The sequence below is a fragment of the Astatotilapia calliptera genome, chromosome 2 (assembly GCF_964374335.1).
Source record: "Astatotilapia calliptera chromosome 2, fAstCal68.1, whole genome shotgun sequence".
Taxonomy (NCBI): domain Eukaryota; kingdom Metazoa; phylum Chordata; class Actinopteri; order Cichliformes; family Cichlidae; genus Astatotilapia; species Astatotilapia calliptera.
Window position 1 is genome coordinate 12,354,101 of NC_137423.1, and position 23,608 is coordinate 12,377,708.

The 23,608-nt window shown below is 40.6% G+C and overlaps 1 protein-coding gene across 6 annotated transcripts in view; it reads right to left on the reverse strand.

Annotated features, from left to right (window-relative positions):
* LOC113032114 (protocadherin-1-like) overlaps positions 1-23,608 on the reverse strand; it is a 281,958-nt gene that overhangs the window by 156,018 nt on the left and 102,332 nt on the right. For 5 of the 6 annotated variants that reach the window (XR_013911010.1, XM_080305567.1, XM_026184789.2 and 2 more), the window contains exon 4: positions 14,041-14,260. Coding sequence is in view for 5 of the 6 variants with exons in the window: in XM_080305567.1 (XP_080161693.1) it covers positions 14,041-14,260 (220 nt within the window). In the remaining variant the exon portion in view is untranslated. Of the gene's footprint in view, positions 1-14,030; positions 14,261-23,608 lie in introns of all 6 variants that reach the window. The other variant, XM_026184811.2, reaches the window with a different exon arrangement.

The window sequence follows — 23,608 nt, forward strand, 5'->3', positions numbered from 1 at the left end:
CATGAAAACCAAAATAATTCCAAACGCCAGATCTGAATGAGGGTCAATTTGCCTGTTGCAAGGAGAGCTTAACTTCTGTCTCGCTAGCTTGCCCTGTGCTCTTCCTTCTGACTATGCTGTCTGTGTGGAGCGCTCAGTGGATCTGCGCTCGCCGCTGGACAGTGCAGCCTAGGCGGAGTAGTCGAACACAGATTCACTGAGCGCTCCACACAGACAGCATCGTCAGAAGGAAAGTTGATAAAATAAATTACAAATGTTGTATTGTTCGATACATATGCGTACCGAACCGAAAGCACTGTATCGAACGGTTCAATATCGATACGAATATCGTTGCACCCCTAATATATATATATATATATATATATATATATATATATATATATATATATATATATATATATATATATATATATATATATATATATATATATATATATATATATATATATACACATACATACATACATACATACACATACATATATATATATATATATATATATATACATATATATATATATATACATACATACATACATACATATATGCAGGAAATGGTGCAATCTGTTTAAAATATATATATATATATATATATATATATATATTTTTTTTAAACAGATTGCACCATTTCCTGCATATATGTATATATATATAAGATAAGATAAGATAAGATAACCTTTATTAGTCCCACATGTGGGAAATTTGTTTTGTCACAGCAGGAAGTGGACAGTGCAAAAGTTATGAGGCAAAAATTAGAATACAATAAGAATAAATACAGTACACAACTGTACAGAATAGAATAAAATAAAATACTATATACAGTAGAATAAAATAAAATAAATATACAATAAGATAAAAATAGAATACAAATACAAATACTATATACAACTGAGTAAAAATATATATATATATATATATATATATATACATACATATACACATACACATATATATATATATATATATATATATATATATATATATATATATACTACACTACCAAGTTAAACTTGTGTCAAGCTTCAACCAATGGGAGAGAAGTAAATTGTTTCATACTGGGGCGGGGCTTAAGGATTCAGGAACTATAATAATTGTATTTGTGTTACTTTCAGGCAGATCTTGCCTTTCAGTTTATCTTAATTCCTTCACAGAGTTTCTGAATATCTGTTTTACTGCTGAGGGTTTTCAAAAAATAGCATAGAAAGTTTATTATTGTTGTCTCTGCCTGAAAGTATTTGTGAGGTTAATTCGGTACTAATGGCTAACCCTGTAAAGCACTGTTTCCATGGTGATCAGTTCCCACTGGGGGTCAGGACATCAGAAAAACAAAGTTAGATACATCAGGGACATGCAGTGTGTTTACCTGGTGCACTCTCCCCCATTAACACTCTGACATCACCTTGCCACACACAAAACTTTAGTCAGCCTCTGTTCATTAGTTCCCATGATGCAACACTAACCTAGCAACCAGACCTGTGGCTAACTCCCCTGCTGCTTCCACGCTCTCATTGGATAGGTTCCCGGGGGTCATGGCCCAGCGCTGCCCTCCCTGCCGACCAGCCATCTGTCTTGGAGACTCCGCCTTGAAGCAAGCAGAACCCACCAGGAGCAGCTGCCGACACCAACGGAGGTGGTTAACCAGAGCCAGGACACGGCGGGAGGCAGCTTTAGCGGAGCCGCTTTTAGCTCGCTTGGAGCTGAAGCAGGCAGTCGCATCCTGTTCAGAGCGGACAGTCGAGCAGTGACTTTGATCTCTGAGATAATCTCATAGGTGTCAGCTTCTGAGATGCCGAGTTCAGTGCAAATATGACAGTAATATCACTGCTACTCTGTGGAAATTACATGATGAAGATAAAAATATGCAGCTATGAATGTTCACAAAAACAAGAAAGCTGAAAAAGCTGCAGCAGAGCCGCATAGTTAAATAAATCCACAGGGAATGCAACTGTGCTAAGGTTAGGCCTCAAGCTCAGTGTACAAATGATGGCTTAGACAAAAGTAAGAAGACATCTATTCAATTCAGCTTTATTTATATAGCACCAAATTAGAACAACAGTCAATTCAAGCTGCTTTGTAAGGTAAAGAATCTACAACAGAAGTAAGAAAACAGTCAAACAACATCCGAACCTCAAACATACATGTGAGCTATTTAGCCTCAGTAACGTGTCTAAACTAAACTTTTGAAATGATCATTTTAGGCATTTATTTCTTTTTGAATATTATGGATATTATTATTTCAAATATTGTTTAATATTATGGCAGTTTTTTCTTAAAACTTTTGCCTGTCAGAACAACCTGGACTACATATGACCTAATCTACAAAAACAGAACTAATAACGGACATTGAAATATAATAAAACTCAACAATTTGTAATTAGAAACATTGCTAGAAGACAGAAAACTCTAATGATTCATTATTGAACACCTGAAAACTGTATTCATTTCTCCATTTTTTGTTTTTTTTTTCCTCTGCAGGAAGGGCTTTCATATTTCAGGTGCTTTTATATTTCACGCCAATAAAGAAAACTCGGGCTGACAGAAAGGACAGTTTGACAGTTTATTCAAGCTGCAGTTTAAGAGCGAAGACACTCAAACTCTGAAGAGAATACAGAGCAGTTCACTGTGCTGAATATTCATGATTATAGCAGTACACGTGGCTTCTAAAGCTACTATTTGTTAAAGGTTACATGTCAGCAAATAAACCAATAACTGAGGTAGAGACACTTAAGAAAAATGTGAACAGTTCACCTTCAGAAGACAGAAGCCTATTGTTCATTCAAGGCTCCCTATTCACTGTTATCTGGGAGATAAGCACAGAGTTATTGTGTGCCCATAAATGTATAAACCTGACAGAAAAATGTTAAAGAAAACAAAGTGGTGCTTGTTCTGTTGCAATATCAACACTGATTATGCACAGATATCAAACACACACACAAGACATGCATGTATGTGTTTGTGTACCGTTTTGACTTTGATTAAATAAGTCATCAAGTAACTTCTTCTTCTTCTTTAGAAGTATTTGAAACTTGCTGAAATCCTCTAATCTTCTCTATGTCTTACATGAACTTTCGGTCATACTGGTAATGCCCACAATGTCCCAGAAACCAGTCCCAGTAACATCTAGTTAGGACCTGGTAATATACTCTGAATTACCCTGTAGTTGTTACTGTTAACCCCAGAACCTTTAACTACCTGCAATACAACAAAAGTTGCATTGTATGTAGTTAAGAAAAGTTACTTCCAGTAGATCTGTAAAGTCATCTACTTCCATAGATGACCCTAAACATTATAACTGTGTTATTAATGTAGTTATGAACTGCATGTGCTAAGACTAAGTGTTGAATATAATGTTTGTTTCTTCCATTTGCATGCTAATAATGTTACCGTGCTGATTTAAAGTCTTCCTAGGGAAGCACGTTGGCGTGACAGCCATGATATTGTTAACAATATTCTCTCCTTCTTCCTAAAAGATACTGTAAATCCACTGGGTCTACTTAAGTCAGTCTTAACAACCATCCTCAGTGACACCTGGAACCTTTTGAAGGATCTCAAGTTCCTTATGAGTAACCTTTAAAAGTCTGCCTCATTTACTGTGCATACCTAAAACTGCCATGGATCTGTACTTCCTAAAAGCTTATGTGCCGTCTGAAACTCCAAGAAGGTTTAAATTACACCTGTGTAACCACACCACAACACAAACTAAGAACTCTTTCATAGAAAACCACCTAAATCACCCTAAAAGTAGCAGCAAATGCTTTACATCTCTGCTAACTGTAATTCACAATAAGTCAGACCTCTCTAGTGCCTTTAACAACTTTAAGAGACAGATTTCAGTTGCGTCTGGCTGACTTTCAGAACCCGCTCTTCCAGCAATCTTTAGTATTCATATGTGAAATATCTGGAAGGTCACTGAGACTTCAGCACAAAGCCGATATTCTCTGTGACCTCAGGTATGTAGTTGTTGTTGAGCTTTGCTTCTCCTATGAAAACAGTTGAAACCAGGACTATAGAACCTCTATGCAACTATGTGCACATCTGTAACGTTGACCCTTAAAAGCACTTCAGCAATAACTTTTTTATTATTGATAAATGTACCTGTGACACTGGGACTTTTTATTACATTTTGAGTTAACACTGAGACATTTGAGTGATTCACTGAAGCTCCTCTGAAGGATTTTAATACACACATGAGCCCTGCAACCTTTAAGCAACTCCTACTGACAGCGTAAATTATATCAGGAACATTTTTCCCCCACAAACTGCTATTTTAAGTCTCTAAAACATTCTTCATACTTTAGCATTAAGGCCAGATTTATAATTCTCTCAGTGACCTAAACCTTTACACCCCCCTCCCAAAATAAATCACAAAGACCCCTAAAATCTTTAAAATGATGCCTAAAACTCGTGCTGTGTTTTCAGTGACGACCAAAACCTTTTTAGTTACTTCTCAAACATCTTAAACCACAGCTGGAACCTTTTTAAGTAACCCTAAAACTTCCCAACGACCCCTGAAATCTATACAAAGAGGTCTGGCGGTTCCAAATTTGGCACAAAAGTACTGGTTCAGTCAACATGGTGGGAGCACATACGCACAAAGAGGCAGTATCTATATCTCACTACAACACCGGCAAAATAATCCAATCATGGACACAGTGTGCATGTGCTGCAGCTCTCAGCATCCTTGCTGTTGTACATCAGTCGAATGCTGGCCCAGCTCCGATTTACAGCTACTGCCAAACACAAACACACACTCAGAAACACACACACACATAAACACACACCTTCTTGTGTAGTGTACAGCGGCCACCCCAGATAAGCTCAAATAAACAACAGACCTGGAAAAATAAATCCGCACCCCCCTCTCCCTCCCTTACTCCCTCCCTGGGGACAAGAGAGGGCATCCAACGAATGCTGCCTGTTACTATAAAGCTTCTTGACATCGCATCACAAACACACACACACGCACACACACACACAAAACACACTCTGCGATACAAACAAGAAACAGAATGGGAGGTATAGTTCCACAGGGAGGGATCACCTCTTCTATCGCTCCACACACTCCTTTTATCTACCGGCTAATGAGGAGCAGATATATACACACACAAACACGCACACATTTAGAAACCGACAAACACACACACGCACACGGATATGCACTCAAGAAGCTACATGAATACACACACCTCCTCAGGACCATGGTTTCATCAGTGAGTGTCCCACTTCTAAACTATGGACCGCTGCTTACATCATTATGTACTCCTCTGGATCTGCCTGTGTGTGCATGTGCACGTGTGTGTGTGCACGTGTGCTGTGCATATGTGCTCTGTACATGTGCGCGTGGTGTTCATCGCAGAAAGGCTTTGAACGTGCAGTCTCTTTCCTCAGTATGGAGTGCTGCAACACTACATGCTTTAATGAGTGTGCACATGTAGAGAAAGTAAAGTTGTGTGTTTGTGGATACAACAGCATCTCTATGATTAGCCAGTAAGTGGGTTTTTTGCAAAGTAAGCAGTTGCTAAAACAGTAAATGAGCTGCCGTTGCGTACGCCGACACTACAAATACACAATGATCTGTGTAAAAACTTTTTTCCCCCTCCTGAAGGATTGTCGTAGCCTCCCCACTAATCCACCGAGCCATCTTAATGAATTCTTAATGTCTTAAACCCTAAACAAGCCTCCTCTTATTAATCCCACCACAGCACCATAAAACCTCAGAACACGAGTTCTGGAACATCCTCCATGATTCAATGACTTACGTCCTAAAACCTCTATTTAACAGTATGGATGCACTCTATATGGACACAGCTTCCATGACTGAAAAGTGCAGCCAGTGCAATTTTGCATCCTGCACTCTGTTTCATGGCCAGCAGGGGACCAATGCTGTCATTAAAACAATACATCGGCTTGTATATAAAACTATCACAAAAAGGCCGTACTGTTGATAGTTCCTGATTAGTTTATGTCTTCAATAGCCATTTTTAAGTCTAAATTAATGCAGCACGAATGCATGTATGATGGATATTTTCTAGTTTATTATTATGTAAATAATCAGGATAACATTCATCTCTTTAAAAATATCCCTGCACAGCTTGGGAATTAATAATTTCACATTGGTTGAAAAGTTAGATACAACATTTCATTGGACTATATTTAACAATGGTACCCTTTTTTGGTATTTTACAGGGTTTTGTGATATGCAGAAGGGACTTACATCACTTTCTCTCCTGTTATGGGTGAAATGTAAACCTCTCAGAGGATGATGTTAAAGGGTACTGGGATTATAGTGCTTCTGTCAAGGGAAATTCCAGAGTTTCCAACATTACGAGAACAGAGAGTAGAGAGCACTGTTTAACAGGAACAGGACACAGCTCATGGCACCTCAGTGACCCTTAGAAACTCCCGAGTGATCCAAGAAGTCCAATGACTGAACCTTGAAGCCTCTTTAATGGGTCATGGACATCCTAAATGACTCCTAAAACGCCTCTAGTGAGCACTTGAATCTAAAACTTTAACATGGAGTCACCATGATCCCTCCAGCCCCTCAACCTCTGAGCCTTAATCAAAACATCCTGCCACCTCCTCAAGAAACCCACCCAAACCTCCAAGAAACCTGTAGAACGGTCTCTTAAACTTTATGTACTTGTTTTTTTTAATTGTGGCAATTTTCTTTACGGTATAATTTTTTACTTTTACTTTAATCCTACAGTCAGTTTCAAAATAGTGATCCTAGTTCCCCGTTTTTATATTCACAAAGAGCTTAAACTGAAGAGTTTATTTTTGCTGCTGAACACTGAGTACTGATGCAAATCTCTGGACCTTTGGACATAAAGACTTCACAAGTTTGAGAAGAAACTAAAAATAATGTGCATTTCCAGAGACTACTGTTCTGTCCTGGGAGTTTCTGACAGACTTGTGGAGGACTGTTGGCCCCCTCATCATTACCCACTGGAGAGATGATGGAGGAGGAAGAATGAGGAGGAGGAGGAGGTGGTGGGTAGAAAAGAAGGGAATGAAGATCCCTGAGAGCAGAGGCCTCTTGTAGGAGGGCAGGAGGAGGGAGGGGGAGACAAATGGAGGCGATAAGCTTCACTAAGGCGAACACATGAACTCTTCTACTCACCTCCATTTCTTTAAATCAAAATATTTTATCAATTTTACATTAAGTATACTTTTCTTGAATCTTTTTTTTCCCCTTTCTTCTTTTTGCCAAATCACATTTAGTCACTCTGTGATTGCTTTTAAAGCTGTTTTAGAATGAAAATCCATTAAATCCATTCAGTACACAGAAGAATACGCAAAACAAAATGACAGGTAATATCAGCGTTTTTTGTTCACATTAAAGATTTGTTAAGACTTTCAAAGGTGTAAACGCTGTTTGCAAAACATGCTTCATAAATAAATAATAAAGTACAGACTAGTAAGCAGTGCTACACCAATGCTGACAGCAAATACTGTATGTTGTGTAACGCTGTGAGGACTCGGTCTTTGCATTTTCATTTATTCTGCATTCGGTGTTTTGCTAATTAGTTTTCCAATTTCTTCTGTCTGTTTTATCATTTACGGTAAAGCACTTAATGTCAACGCCAAACGAAATCATCACTTGTTTTTCTCACATTTAAAAACGCTTATTTACTTACAGTATCAGCGCTGCAGGAGCACACAGTTTAGGTTTATCAAAGTTGGATTTGGTGTAAGATGCACAAATCGTCCACAGAGGTTTACAAGACTGTGTTGTCCTTTTTACCCTTTTATCAGAGTGACTTTAAAGTGTCATCTGATCTAAGATGCACTCTGCAACCAGTTAACAGTTGCAAACAGCCAAACGTCAAGATCTGACTTTTATTATCTGGTTTTAAGTCATTTCTGTGTGTGTTCACTCACAAAAAATGGAAGAGGACACAGCAACAGTTTGCAAACACTTCTGCAGATTACTCACCAATCTGTTCAGGTTTGCATATATTACTGGAATTGAAATAATAAACGAAGCTTGAGCAGAAGTCTGACTTTGGCATGTTTAACTCGGCTAAACACGCTGGTGCACACCGCGTGTCGGTGCTTTGTGCCCACATCCCATGAAGAGATTCCCATATTTGTATAGAAATGATCTCTCCCCGTGAGCTCAGACTGATCTAACGCATAACACGTGTGTTAACAGAAGTGGAGCGGAGCAGCTGAAGTCACCCTGCATACTGAACATTTTCTGTGTTTTCACTGTTTTATCTGGAAATCAAACTGGTGGCTGATTAAGAGCCAAGATAGAAAACCTCGCTAACATTCGCTCTCTCTCTCGTGTGTGAGTGTGTGTTGTGCAGCGATTACTACAGCTCTCAGACTGATGCAATCAGCAGCTAAAGAGGTTGAGAGAGAGAAAGAGAGTGTGTGTGTGTGTGTGTGTGTGTGTGTGTGTGTGTGTGTGTGTGTGTGTGTGTGTGTACCCAAATACAGAATGTTTGCATGTGGTTTCATCTAGAGAGATGAATGCACCACACACACACTTCATAAATCACTTTTTATCCGGCAATATCAGTGTCAGGCAGCAGATTCCTCTCTCTCTCCGTCTCGCTCTCACTTTGTACTTTTCTTCCCAGCTTTTTTTTAATGCCTTTCTTTCCTTTATCTCCACCTTTTTATCTCTTACCTCCGCTCTCTCTCTCGCTCTCCACTTCTCACCACAAACACACACATCCATTCAAATCCCACAAACTGCACCCTCTTCCCTTCCCCTCTGCTGTTCACTCAGTTTGCTTTTTCTCCTCTTTCCATTCGTCCATCACACATAGGAAGTGGGTGCATTAGCAGAGCAAAGACGGCCTGATGGAATTAACGTCCATTATCTGACCATTTACAGGATGGAGAGCGGGATTAAAGAGGAAGAGGAGGACTGAAATGATTGAGATCTCACCACATCGGGCGGTGTTTCTGCTCTCAGCTCTGCAGAACAAACCACAGTCTGTTTGAAAGCATGTTTGTGTTGTCTGTGGGGCCGTTTGGTCACAGCAGGCAAGAGGCAGGGCAAGTGTGATAGGATGAGGTACTTGCTTACTTATTGCTTGTGGTGATAACGAGTCTAAAATTATTTTTATCATTGTCCTGCAACGCTTTTAAAAGACTTCAGGCAGTATTCTGTCAAGTTTGCCTCTTGGTGCTTTTGGGGTTTTTTTTTAACTTTTTTTCAATTGCCATTTACATGCTCATCGAGAAAAATCAATGATGTTTAAAGTAATTCAACTACATTAAAAAAAGAGCTCTGTATGTGTTTTAAATCAGATAAGCAGAGAAACCAAGAGATAGATGTTTTTTTCTTTTTCCAATTTGATGACAAATGGAAAAAAATGCAGATAAAAACAGTGAAACGTACTGAGCGTGTATAAAGCAACTGTTGCCTCATGGTGATTTATACTGCAAGGTAAAGACCCTAAAATAATACAGAGGAAACCCAAACAACACCCTATGAGCAAGCATTTGGCAACAGTGGGAAGGAAAACCCCCCTTTTAACAGGAAGAAACCTCCAGCAGAACCAGGCTCAGGGAGGAGCAGCCATCTGTCGTAACCGGTTGGGGAGAGAGAAGGAAGATGTTTATGTCAAATACAGCCAGAGATTAATAATAACTAATAATTAAATGTGAATAAACAAATACAGTTAAAAAGGTGAGTGAAGGTACATCATGGTAATCAGAGTAAAGCTACTGCAGATTGAGGGTCACCTGGTCCAGCCCTAACTATATGCTTTATCAAAAAGGAAAGTTTAAAGCCTAATCTTAAAAGCAGAGATTGTGTCTGTTTCCCAAATCCAAACTGGGAGCTGGTTCCACAGAAGAGGCTGAAGGCTCTGCCTCCCAAGTTCAGTGAACTGTTACTGACCCATGTTTACTGTGCTTTATCAAAGACATACTTGAACATGATGTGTCACCGGTGACTTCTGGGATGTTAGAGGTTAACACTCTGGTGCAGAATGACCACAGCTCACAGGGAACAGATGGTCTACTGTGAGCCCAGTCCTGGATGAACAGTGTCATATGTCATGAGTATCCAGTTTATATGCGGATTAAGTCCAGATTATATTACTATATGTGGATAATCCATCTACAAAGACAAGAGGAAAAGGAACCAAGATGCATTAAGGACAGGCTGCAATCCCTCAGAGCCATCGTGGCCATGCGTGATGTAAGAGCCACTCTTTACTATGTGCTGTGGAGCGATGCTTCTATGCAGAATCCATGTTTGAATTCAACTAGTTCCATATAGACAGAGGATATGTTTGATGTTTCTGTAATCTGCTATAAGAGCAATGTATTTGTATAAGCACAAGAGACAGTTAACTAACAAGGGTAAAAGAACTGTAATCAAATGATACAAAACGCTGAAAAGAAAACATGTTTGAGAGCAGACAGTCGTTTCCTCCAGCTTTCCATCAATCTGTCTGAAGCACTTGAGATCAGCAATCAGCCACACAGCTGACTGATCGATAGAGTCTGCAGGAAAACAGAAGGACACATCAAAACAGCCTGCTAAGGACACAGAACAAAGTGTACGGCCCGGCACCAATGCTCAGTCACTTCCTAAAAAACATAATCTGGAAAACACGTGCTACGTGCTGCCAGTTGGTCTAATTATTGCCTAATTATCTATTTAATGTTGAACCTTAATTACGTCCAGCTGCATATGATATACAGAGTCTGCGTTTTGAATCTGTGGTGCGCTAATTCCCACAGACAAAAATCGCTGGAATTTTGAACGGAGATTTGCTGGACAAAGCCGAGCGAGGGGATGATCTACTCACAGATGGAAAGATAAGAAAAAAAGAAGGATTTTGTTCAAATAAATGATCAGTATGGAGCTCGGCTTATCGTAGCAACGGAGGCTGAAGTTTTAGAATCGGGCTGAGAGAAACAGAGCGAGAGTAAAGTGTATCTGTAGTGGTGTGTTAATCCTCTGTAATCTGTTGGCCTCTCTGCTAGAGCAGCGCACACACTCAGACACACTTCCTCAGGAAAATACCTGCAGCTAAAACATGTTTGACCATCAAAGTGGAAGATTGTACAACACCATCATCCCCTCGCACACTGCAACTCACACACAACATCGCCCTGACCTCATTCCTCTGTGTACGAGCAGATACAGAGCCACTTACACACTCTCCTGCTCTCTATCGCTATCTCTCTCTCACACACACACACACACACACACACACACACACACACACACACACACACACACACACACTGGGTGGCAGTAGCCTGTAGGCGTGCAAGCAGCTGTGAATAATTGTGTTTACAGATGGTATATGTACGACCTGTGGGTGGAGAGAGAGAAAGAGCCAGAGTTGGTCTTCTCGCCCTCACAAAAGCAGACGGGGATGGCATTTAAACTGAACCTCACTCCCCCCCCTCCTCTCTCTCTCCCCCCGCTTTTTATTCCTTGCCAGTTTCAAACATTTCACCTGAGTTAGCTTAATTGGCACAAGTGTTAACGAGGCATTGAGAGCCCGAGCAGAACAATGAACGGTGACATAAGTTTAAAAAAAAGATGGTGGTGTGTTTAAATGTGTGACTAATGAATAATTTGGGTCTATAAAATGAAGCACTTTATTTATACCTGAGGGAAACTGGGCTTTAAACACTAAAAACCAACAGTTACTGTGTATCATGATCTCAGTGAAATATAGGACTGAAGCACGGAGCAAAAATCAGATGGGAATTAGATTCTCAGCAGCAAAGATGTGTAATCATTTCTCAGGAAAGCCTCAGAATGCTGTTATTCTATTTAATCTTTTGGCATTTTTTTTACTTCATATGGATAAACAAGTTTTTTTTCCTTGAATCTTTCTATTTTTTAATGCATGGATTGGTTTATGTTATTGAACCTAAATGAGATTTTTCCAATACACAGTAGAAACACAGGGCTGTGGATAGTAAATGTGCATAATTTTATGTAATTGACTTGTTTTATGGCCATACTAAAGTAGCTGCACCCAAAATACAGTATTGTACAGAGCTAATGAGAATGATCACCCCCAGCCTGCAGGTGAAGTCAGAATCAGCTCATCCAAACATGAAGTCACTTTTTCCATCCTCCTTTACTTTTTCTGCTCACCATTTATCGCTTTGGCCTGCATCTGACCGGTAATTTGTCCTTCGGCATGTATCAAACACGGCGAAGTGCGGTGCTCTAATAGGTGCAGGAGGAATGATCAGTATCAAGGTAGCGCCTTAACTAACTGCTTCAAGAGTTGATGTTTGGATGGACCACTGTGATCCCACCCATTGGATTATGCATAAAGCCAATGAGCATGAGTTCCATATTGAACATGCATAGCTTGGGTAATCCTCAATTCTGGGACATGGAATTATCAAAATTTTTAAATGGACTAATTGTTTTATTAAATATGATCCGAAATGAGGAAAAGTAAAGACAAGAAAGTATCTAATAAGGTCAGGGCCGAGGACTCATACACCCCTCAAACTGGTCTATGGACTGGAAGTCTTTTTGCAAACACAGATACCATCCCCTGATGGCCACGGCACAGAAATTGCCTTCATTTTTCAGACCTGAAAGTTACAACACATTACACCAACTACTGTCAAGTCATGCACTTACCTGAATTTGCTGTGGAGGACTGTGACTGACGTGAAAGCTGCTGCTATTTCTATAACGCTTGGAAGTTGTAATACTGAATTTAGCAACAGTTTAACACATGCACGGTGCTAAATCTGCAATTTTTAGCTAGCTAACAGTAGAATAACAGCAGGTGTTGATGATACATCCTCCCTCCCTGTCTCCCACACAACTAAGATGTGACCATGCTAGGTAAGTGCTTCACACTCTGGTGGCGCTTTGATGGTTCAGAGTTCTCCGTCACAAAAAGCACTCTGTGTAGTTGCACTTGGTTATGGGAACATACTCGTGCACTAAAAATAATGAGTGTAAGTGTGGAAGTAGATCAGTTGAGACAACATATAAATGCTGCTTCGTTTGTTTCTACCTGTCAGTATTATCAAGTTATTTTTATAGCTCTGTTTAGAGTTTCTATGTCAAAGGTACAAATCTTACAGTCAACACAGTGATGCTGTGGTAATAATGTGGGTCACAATGTGCCAAGTTTACGTTTAGCTGTTAGCATATTACAAGTTAACATAATCCATCCAGCGTTACTTTTCATACCTGATGTTATTTGATTTTGTGATGATGTAATATGCTTACCATTATGTAGAATAGTATGATCCCCTTATTTATCACTTTAAATATTTCATCGTGCTTTACAAGTTACGATAAAAACACTACAGCACATCGTGTTCAGCTGGAGGAACGCTAACATCGTTAGCTTCAGTAAACAGTCTACAGCTAACAGGCTCAGACTGATACACTCACAACCTGTGAGGACTATGAAGATATTCAGAGCTGGTTTTCTGTAAAAGATAAACAAGGGACGACATATATGTATATAGAAAGAAAAATCAACATGCTAACATGATGACAGGTTGACAAAATGCTAACTAGTGAAGTCAGAGCGCAGAATATTGTGTTAGCTATTCCCTGTTAGCCTCCCTCTGCGGATCTATAAATGCAGCTGATAGAGGGTTGGACTCGGTATGATTTACATAATTGGGATGTTAATTCGTTAAGCCGTGGGACTTGATTATGTTGCATATTGATTGTGTTGTGCTGCTGTGAGGTCACACACCTCTTTAACGAAGGTATGCGCAGCGCAGGGAATTGTGGGAATTTGATTAAATATATTCGCTGTTAACATTCCTGCTGACATGCCGCGTTTTGACATACAGGGCAAGCGAGGTGTGTGTAATGAAAACAGTTATAATGTGTGTGAAACCCAGCGTAGTCGTGCGCCTGTGTGTGTGTATATATATATATATATATATATATATATATATATATATATATATATATATATATATATATATATATATATATATATATGTGTGTGTGTGCAAATGTGCCTCTGCTTCCCTATGGGTTGATGGATGGATGGAGGAGGTGAAAAGAGGAGTAGAGGGAGGGGAAACTCCACCTGGTCTTACCGTTCTCCGGGTGCTCCATCTCGCCAATGCTGCCGTCAGGTGTGGTCCGCTCGTAGTGGTCCTCCGGCAGAGCCAGAGGCCCGATCCGCGGCCCCGATGATGACTTGGAGCTGGGGGTCTCCGACTCCTCCAAGCCGCTGTCGTAATAGCTGTGCTGGGATGCGTCCTGCAGATCCTGCGCCTGATTGGCCGTAGAGAAGGTCACTCGACGGTGGGGCAGCTGTGATTGGATGACATAGGGAAAGCGACAGGGTTAGTTTCGTTTCTGAAACATTTAAGGTGAATCACTTCAAGTTAGTGTTGTTTATCCGTTTGATCTGATGCAGCTTAAATGATTAGAGACATCAAATAGAAGCTGGACTGTAAAAATAACCTTAAAACAGTCATTTGCTCTATTCTCACTTCAGGTTCTACTTTGATTCTGCACCTCACACTTGTCAACTTTCATCTCATCACATTTTAAATCTTTGAATCATCTCTTCTCAGCGATGTTATCTGCAAATGCTTTAGCGTTAAGCTAAACCGGCCTTTTAACAAAGAACAATTGATGAGATTAAAGTGTTTCCAGTTTATTGCACTCAGTAACGTCACATAAATTCAGCAGCCGTAGCCAATAAAGGTTTTAACAGATATGAACTTTTTCATATCTGTCTTTTCTGCTCTGTGCTGCTGTAGGCTGCTCCTAGAGCTGGGCGATATGAGATTTTTTCATATCACGATATGTTTTTTTCATTTCAGGCGATAACGATATCTATCACGATATAAGCCAAATAACTATATTTGTAAGATTTAAATGTGCCGTTGCTCACAAGTAAAATGTGAAATAATCAGCAGCTTGTTTTTATTTAAATATTTATTTCCCATAATAAGTTCAACAGGGTAGATGTACTTAAGGAACATGAGACTTTTTCAGATAAATAAAGGCAAATATTGCAAACTACACAAAAGGCAGCCGCTAAAGCGTTTAAGTTTCAAAATAGAACAAATGAAACAGACTAAATTGTCAATTCCACTTAGAAACAAAATATTAATTCTAAAAATAAATCTTAGTTTGTTTTACAGAAGAACAGACAAAACTGACTAACTTTTGTCAATATCAAATAAACTGAGAACTACAAGGAAATTCTCAATCTCTCCTTGTTGTATAGCTTAGCTTTTCAAACAGCTTTAACAGTTACTTTAGTCTGACAAAAGCCGAATGACGAATTAGCGCTTCCAGTCAGAGACTGAGGCTACGTCCACACGTACACGGGTATTTTTGAAAACTGAGATTTTCCGTTTTTGTTTTAAAAAATAATCCCGTCCACACATAAAGGCAGAAATGAAGGAAAACGCTGCTATGAACATGCCAAAGCAGCAGGTGGCGCTAGATTCCTAACCGTGCAGAAATGTTGGCCAATCAGAAGTCTAGAAGCCTCGGTGGGAAAAAGTAAACAAAGCTGCGGCATAGAAGCAGAACCGAGTCGTATGTGTGGAGGGACAGTAACTGTGTGTATATGTAAGCATTTAAACACTGCAGAGAGTAGAATTAACAGTAACAGTATTGTAGAAATTCATTTCACCGAAACAATAACGTGGCGCACAGTGTGACGCATGCACCAGTTTATTGTATTTCCAGACTTGCTTTCGGCACAATTTACAGTGCACGCTACTCTGTTTTTTGTCAGACTTGAAATAGCCGAAATACCTTCACACTACAGAACTTCTATGGCTCTTCCGTTCGAAAATCTCTCCGGCATTGGAACCATCGTCTGTTTTCTCTTCGGTCACGCTCGGTTGATTTTTCTAGTCGGCACACTCATTTCCTCCATTACCCGCTGGCTGCTTCCCAAACAAACACACGTGCGGCTTGGCACTTGTGCTGTACGTAACAAGTCACGCGACGTGACGCTGCGGCTGTGATTGGTTCGGCTCTGCGCTACTTAGTTTGGATTGGCTGACCTTTTTTTTTATTTTATTATTATTTTTATTTTATTTTTTAAGAGGACAAGAGCGGCGAGGTCTATCGCGATAGCTTAATTTCTCTATCGAGTAAAAGTTATATCGCGATACATATCGTTATCGTTCTATCGCCCAGCTCTAGCTGCTCCAGAAGAAAAAATGTGCTGGTCTGCACCGCGGCAAAGTTCTCAGTTTATTTTTTCTGACAACAATTCAAAAGAAAGTAATTCGCTTTGATTATTGAAATAACAAACTAGCAAGTAATTTCTAGAATGTGCAATAAAATCACCGAATGTATTTCCACCACACAACACTCGGCCTAGACTGTGGATGTTGCTAAAAGGCTACGTTCACATAATTTCTCCACAAAAGCCAAAGTCAGAAGCAATTTCAGACAAGTGCTTTTCCAGTGAATAACTTTGAGATTCTCACAGACCGACTGCTATTAACCCAAACATCTCTGCTTTCACGCTTGGTGAAAATGTGTCCAGTTCTTTTTTGGCCATTGAAGTTAAGGTGGCAGTGCAGTGAATGCAACAAATAAACCGGCTCCTGGAGTCATCTACAGAAAAAGCAGATGGAATAGAGAGATGTACAGGAGCAGGGCACAAACCCGAGTCAACCTCTGAAGAAATATAAAATACTGAAAGAATCAGGATGCTACAAAGAGCTTATTAAAATATAGGCTGCAAGTATACAAGACTGATTATTTAAAATATGTGGGTTACGTTTCATTCCGCACATTATTAAACCTAAATAAAATAAATGGTTTCGTTTGCTTTGTTATGCATTTTCTACTCGCGCGTCCTCAAGTTTCCTTCCACTGACTGGCGTCTGTAATGAGACATCAGTATTAATAAAAGCAGCGGGCTGAACACACACTTAACTGCTCCATTTACTGTGTGTTTTCTGGGGGTGGAAGGTAACTGTCTGACTTGTGCGTTTGATGGTTTTGTAATTAAAATACAATTAGCCTCCCTATAGCGCTGTGGGGACGCTTGCCACCGCTCACACACAAACACACATTGTGCAAATACACCGAGTGCTGCCAAACAAACTGTCCTAATTCAAAAAGGCACACAATGCACGGTCAAACATTTCAATCACACGCATCTGACCAGCCAGGCTGATAAAAAGCAACATCCCTGGCTTGGCACATACTCTGTCACCATGGCAACTGGCCCCTATCAGGACCCTGAACCAGTAAAACCAGCAGATCCGTGCTCATCACGCAGAAACAGTTTTTTTTTTATCTTTATCTCTACTTTTTTAAGCAGCTTTTTTCCCCCTTGCAGATGCTGACAGGTTCACTGCCTTACTTTAGACTGACAAACTGTCCTCCCTTCCAGTTTCAAACCAGTAACCAAGCGGCGATCAGACTGCATCTTAATCCTGCCAATTGCACTTTTAATTTCCGTCTTAGTTGAGAGACTTTAGCTCACCAGCCACTTTCTCTGCTGTTTGAATTCTAAATAGTATGAGTGGCTCCACTACAAGGATTTGAAAATGTGTGTAATTGTTCAGCAGGCAGGTAAAAGCGGCTGAATTAATGTCAGAATGATGGAAAATGTTCAAAACTCAACCCGCAGTGGAGCTGTCCTTTAAACTGTGTGGCCACAGTGTGCTGTCAAGGCATCAAAAGCCCCAGATCCCCGGTGCTTCAGGCGACGGGCTCCTCTCCAGGTAAACACATTCTCAGTAATACTCAGTAATAACCGGACTCGCTGCAGATCTGTACAGTCACACTGGCTGTCTTTTTCCCCCAATATAATCCCTGAAATGGTGGAGCTCAGTGAGTCTGCTATTTGTAAAGCCAGATTCTACCTAAAAATGTCACCATATCCATTTTTGGTTTCTCTGCATCTTCTCAGTCTTATTCACACTGCCACAAGGAAGACTTCCTATGAAATTATTTGATTTTTGGGTTTTTGTGATGGTGGCATGAACCTAGACAATAAAAATAATCTTCTAACCTTATGTTGATGTCACTCTGACTTGAGTAATATAGACTTAAATAGGTCTTGTGAGGTTCTTTTACTCCTATCTGAATTACCAACCGTACCGACATCACTGACAAGACAAAACTTTTCTCTAACCCAGCAGTGCCCAACCCTTGGGCCACGGACCGGTACTGGTCCGCGAGTCGTTTTGTACCGGGCCACGAGAGTTGAGGCTCGGATGTGAAATTGATTGTTTCAGAGTTTTTATTAGTTTTTAGAGTTATTTTTTAATCGTTTTTATCGTTAACTCTGTTTCCCTTGGTCTTCTCCCTTGTGCTATGAATAAATCTTCTTTTTTTGGTACCGGTATTGGTTTTATTTTGTTGTATTTATCCACTACACCTTAAAGGCCGTAAACTGGTCGGACATAAACTGGTCCATGGTGCAAAAAAGGTTGGGGACCGCTGCTTTAACCTATCCCATAGCCCACTTTGGGGGCTGAGCTACATTTCATTAGACTCCAAACACCCTAAAGATTATAACTGGGATGTGTTAGCTATAGAGTAAACTCTTAAAACAACAATAACGTCAGCAAAAGCACTGATGTAATTGATTTCAGCCGAGGATCGTGTATATACAGTAATGTCTTGAGCCACTCATCATGTCTTTATATTTTGCTTCCAAAGAGCCAAACTTTCATGGAAGTCTTCTAAAGTGGTCTTGAGCGGTAGTTCTCCAGGTTTTCTGTCAACCATTTTCAGTCCAATCCATTTTCAGAGGGATTACTTTCTTGTTTTTTTAACGTAACACTCACTGAACACTGAGCTGCGAATCACTCCAGTATAAAAAAAGACAGCTAAGGGATGAACCAGTGCTGTGTCTAAGCAAAAACCTTTTGATGTAGAGGCCAAATCCAGGGTATTTACATGACTCAAAAGAACAGGAACAATTTCTGCACAAACAGCAACATTTTAGATCAGTGTGAAGAATATTTCAGATGAGCAAGTTACAGATAAATACACATCACCAATGTTTCATTCCTGTCTTTTAGTCGGGACTTACTTTACATGGAAATGAGTTTTGTGAAAAACACCTGTTACATCCTGGGACTTGCTGCCTGAAGTGTTGGAGAGACATCACAGTTTTGGAAAATGTTTTTGTGGACTCTGATATAAAGAATACGCGATCTGTCAGGCTGATAGAACTTATTATTTAATTTTTATTTCATAAGTGGTCTTCAGTCATTTTCTTCCCTGTCTCAGCTCCTACCTGAGACCCTGCGGCGTCAAACGGGCATGTCTGAAAAAACTGCAGAACAAAGTCGGGCGTTTTATTACAACTGTTTTCGTCTGTTTGCTGTGTGAATCACATCTACGTGTAAACAGAGGAGAAATGAAGTGGATCAGATCCCTTTCTGCCCGTCACCTCCAGCACACTCGCTTTGTTCCCTTTTTTTGTCCTTTTTGTTTTTTCGCTTGTGTGCTTGTTTGTTTGCCGGAAATAGAAATGCCATCTCAGCAGGTCGCACCATGAGAAAGTGGAGCAGATCAGAGGGGAGGAATCTAAAGACCAACCAACATCCACATCAGCCTCTGCCACAACACCTGCCGCCATCTTGGACCTCCATCCCTTTTGTTTCTCCTGCTGCCCTATTTTCAGTCTACTCTTAACCCTGAGAGGCAGCGGGCCTCCACTGTAGACTGTTGGTGTTCAAAACACAGAATTACTGATTTCCAAGACTTATGAGTTTTTAGGGGAGATTAAGCTTTTTTTGCTGTTGTACAGCCGAACGAGCCACGCATAAAATAATATTCAAGGCAAGAAAGAAGTCTCAGAGGGAGCATCAGCATGGTGGACAACAAGCTCATGAATAATTTGAGCCAAACACACTGAATGAACATTTGCTACAAACAGACTGGACCCACAAAGACCTCAGACTGGCAGTCGAGAGTTAAAATCAATCATCACACTGATCTAGTCGAGAAATCCTCCAAGCTAAGCAAAATAATGCCTCCCAAATCTTCCTCATTAAAGTTACTGAGAGATGCTGGTCAAAACAGCCCGATGAATTATTTCAGATATATTTATTTACACACCAACAGCATAAAAATAGAAGCACTGATATCAGCAATGCTGATATCAATGGACATAAATGCGGGAATAGGGTCAGAGTCTGTCACATTTCTGTAAAACTTCCAACAGAAAGCCTGAAGTCTAATCTCAGACATCTTTAAGAAATTTTTAAGGCGTTTATTCTGTGATTTTGATGATGACACAAGCCACAGAAGTGATGAAAATTTTGACATGTTAGAGGTTTGCATGAACTGTGTATCAATGTGATTTAGCACCCTAACACGTTAACATAAGAATGACTGATTGAGTCCTGTGAGTAACTTTAAACATCTTCAGACAACTAAAAGATGCAGTCTGCATGAATGATGGTCACTATAACTCCCTTGTATATGCACTTTATCTCTGATGTATTATTATTACTTATATATTGTTGTTGGCACACAGGCCTCCACTAAATGCTGGCATTATTCTGTTTTTTAAATCCTGAAACATATATAAAGGACACGAGTGTGTTCCATGAATGCACTGCAGCAGCAATGAAGGTCAGGAATTAAGAATTCAAGGAAAGATAGCTTATCACAGCCTCTTTCCTCCACAGCAAACTGTTAATGCTGCACTTTGATGGAAGTTTCTAATAATTTGACCACTGAAGACTATTTATTCAATCATCTGCAGGCAAAATGCACGCATGCACTTTTATTTAAAACAAGAGGGCATGATGAACCATTTTTCCTTGAATCCATAATAACTGACCTTCATTACCATTGCAGAGTGCAGCACCACTGAGGCCGTATGCAAGACTTCACTGTCAGGGAAAAAGTAAGAAAAGAAACAAAGAGATGATTGCTTTGATACTTATTCATGGAGATAAAGAGCAAGCAGCATATATTTTTACGTTTCCCATAAAATAATTGTGCAGGGTTTGGGTTGAGGCGTATAAAGAGCAGAAACAGAAATGGAGGAGGCGAAAGAGAAGAGGATGGAGGACAACGAGGAGCGAGGAAAAGGAGCAAGAGGAGGCCAGCTGTGGGTTCAGGCTGATAAGCCTGGGTCTCCTCCTCTTCCTCTCCCTGCTGCTTGTCCTCCTGCAGGAGGTGATAGAGGAAGAGGAGGAGGCACATTCACTGGGCCACATTGTTCAGAGATGATTAAAAACCAATGAGAGGAGGAATGCACGACGCCTCGCTGGCTGTTTGTCAGCCGAGACACGGAGAGGGAGATAACTGAGAGAGAGAGACAGCGTTTGTGTGTGTGTGTGTGTGTGTGTGTGTGTGTGTGTGTGCGTGCGTGTGTGTGTGTATGTGAGAGATCCTCATTACCTCCCTCTGTGGGAGATAAGAGTGTGTGAGGTTGCATTGTGCATGCTTATAAAAGTCTGTCCTTATCAAGTATGCATGCACACACACTGTCAAACCAACACACTGACAACACACACTTATTAACGCATACTCGCGGACACACACCCACACACTCGGCCCACAAGAAGAGCGGCTGCCAGCGATAATTCGACACAACTGTGTTGAATCTGAGTGGAGAATGAATGAAGAGTGGAAAAAGAGATGGAGAGAGGGGAGAGAGAGATATGGCTCCGAGCATCAGGGCAGAGAAATGCAGAGAGGCAAAGGTGCATGAATAAAAACATGTAATATGCTGGTGACAAATTAAAGGAAAACCCCGCACCTTTGACTCCCTCTGGCTCTGTTAGGCTTTGGGGATATTTTCCTGGCGTGGTTTGTTTACTCCTCCCCGACAAATCAATGTGATGTTGCTCTGAGTGATCACCTGTGATGCTCCATGATGTGGGAGTCGTGTCTTTTAGGATGATAATGAACAAAGCGATGTAAGTGTGAATGCAAACTAACACGTTTGTTGTGGTCATTTTCCTAAAGAACATTGGCGTCACATTTAGGTCCGTAGGTTTTAGGACGGTGACACATTTCTAGACTTTAAGATTTTCGTCCAAACTACAAGCCTCTGAAATCAGGGAGTGTTTAGAAAAACCGAGACATGTTAACGTGTCGCCGTCCAGAAACGTTTGGACCCAACTGTAACACGGGTACAATGAATGGGTAGAAAAATCTTGATAAACTGGTTCATCTCCTGCATAAAAAGCAGTCTAATAAATTATTGAAAACTGTCTGAATCCATTTCAGGGACTGGCCTAACCCAATAAGACGATATTATATATAGGGCACTACAGGCCTCTATTGACCATCACATTATATGCCTTTTTCATCTGTCCCTAAGCACCCACAAAAATTATATATTTTTGTGGGTGCATATTAAACGTTTGTGGGGTCTGACTGTGGGTCAGACAATAAAGGACATTTGAATATGTTCATTTGGGCTTCAGGGAATAATAATGAGGAACCTGCTGGGCAGCGGTGCCAGGACTGTGTGGAGATATTCTCACAGTTCTCCTTCGCTTGATTGGTTTCTCTGAATCAGTAGTTGTAAATGTGAGCATGGATGCAGAGACTGGGAGGTCTACCGATTGAAAAGTCGGTCGATCGATTCCCTGACTACTCCGGTCTACATGTTGCAGCATCCTTGGGCCACATGCTGAACCCCGAGTTGTTCCTGTAGCATCCATGGAAGTGTGCGTGCGTGTGTGTGTGCTCGCTCAGGTATAAAAAGATGTAAAAAGCACAAGACTAGCGGTCCAGTTATTATATAGCCCTGTGACTGACAGCTCATAATAATCCTCATTATCAAAGCTGACTTTGGGCTGGGCAAGTATGGCCAACGCCGCGCAATAATAAACTGCAGTGCAAAAGCAGGCTTCTATTACGCACTTTTTTACATGTTAGTTATTTAAAACAGAATAAAATGAATTCATGTTGGTAACCTTTACAATAAATGTTAAATGAGGCTTTCCATAGCGAGCTGCCGTGCAAAGCGCTCCTCCAAGCATCTCGAGCTGCTCAGGGTTCAAGGCTTTGTGAAAGGAAAGCTCCCAAAAATGAGGTCAGCAGGAAAGTTACTGCAGGACTGAGTCATGAGGCCACACGCTAATTTCCAATCTTTTTTTGTCCTCAAAAGTACTTTTGTGGGGGTTTTTTCAGTTAATCAAATTCTGTAGACCTAAATAATACAAAAGGCTTTCAGGGCTCCCCGAGTGTTGTGGTGATTTCACCCAGTCGATAATGAAGCAATTTTATACATTTTAGCTGAACCACTATCAAAACAGGAGTTGGCTACAGTTCATCAGTGTCTTCTTCTCTGATGCCGATCCGTCAGTAGATGCGTGAGGGCAGTTTGGCCCCAATGACCTCACAGGGCTGTTCTGATGTGGTTTTGGGGTTCAGGCAGGGGTTGGGCTTATGCATTTAGTTGTGAGGGTTCAGGTGAGCTGAATGAAATGCATCGTGTCAGTTAGTTTTTATAGAGCTGGGAAAGCACTAACATGTGCAACAGAACACGCTGCCCTGCAGCCAAAACAGCACTCTCTCTCTCGTCTCTCTCTCTCCCTGTTGTTCCCAAGCAACTCTTCACTTTTTCTCTTCATCATCTTTCCACCCTCCCTCTCTCTCTTTCAAAGTGAAGGTTGTGAGCACAACGCTGCAGGCGGTGATTGACTCTCTGTGAGAAAACAGCGTGCTGTACAGAGCTGA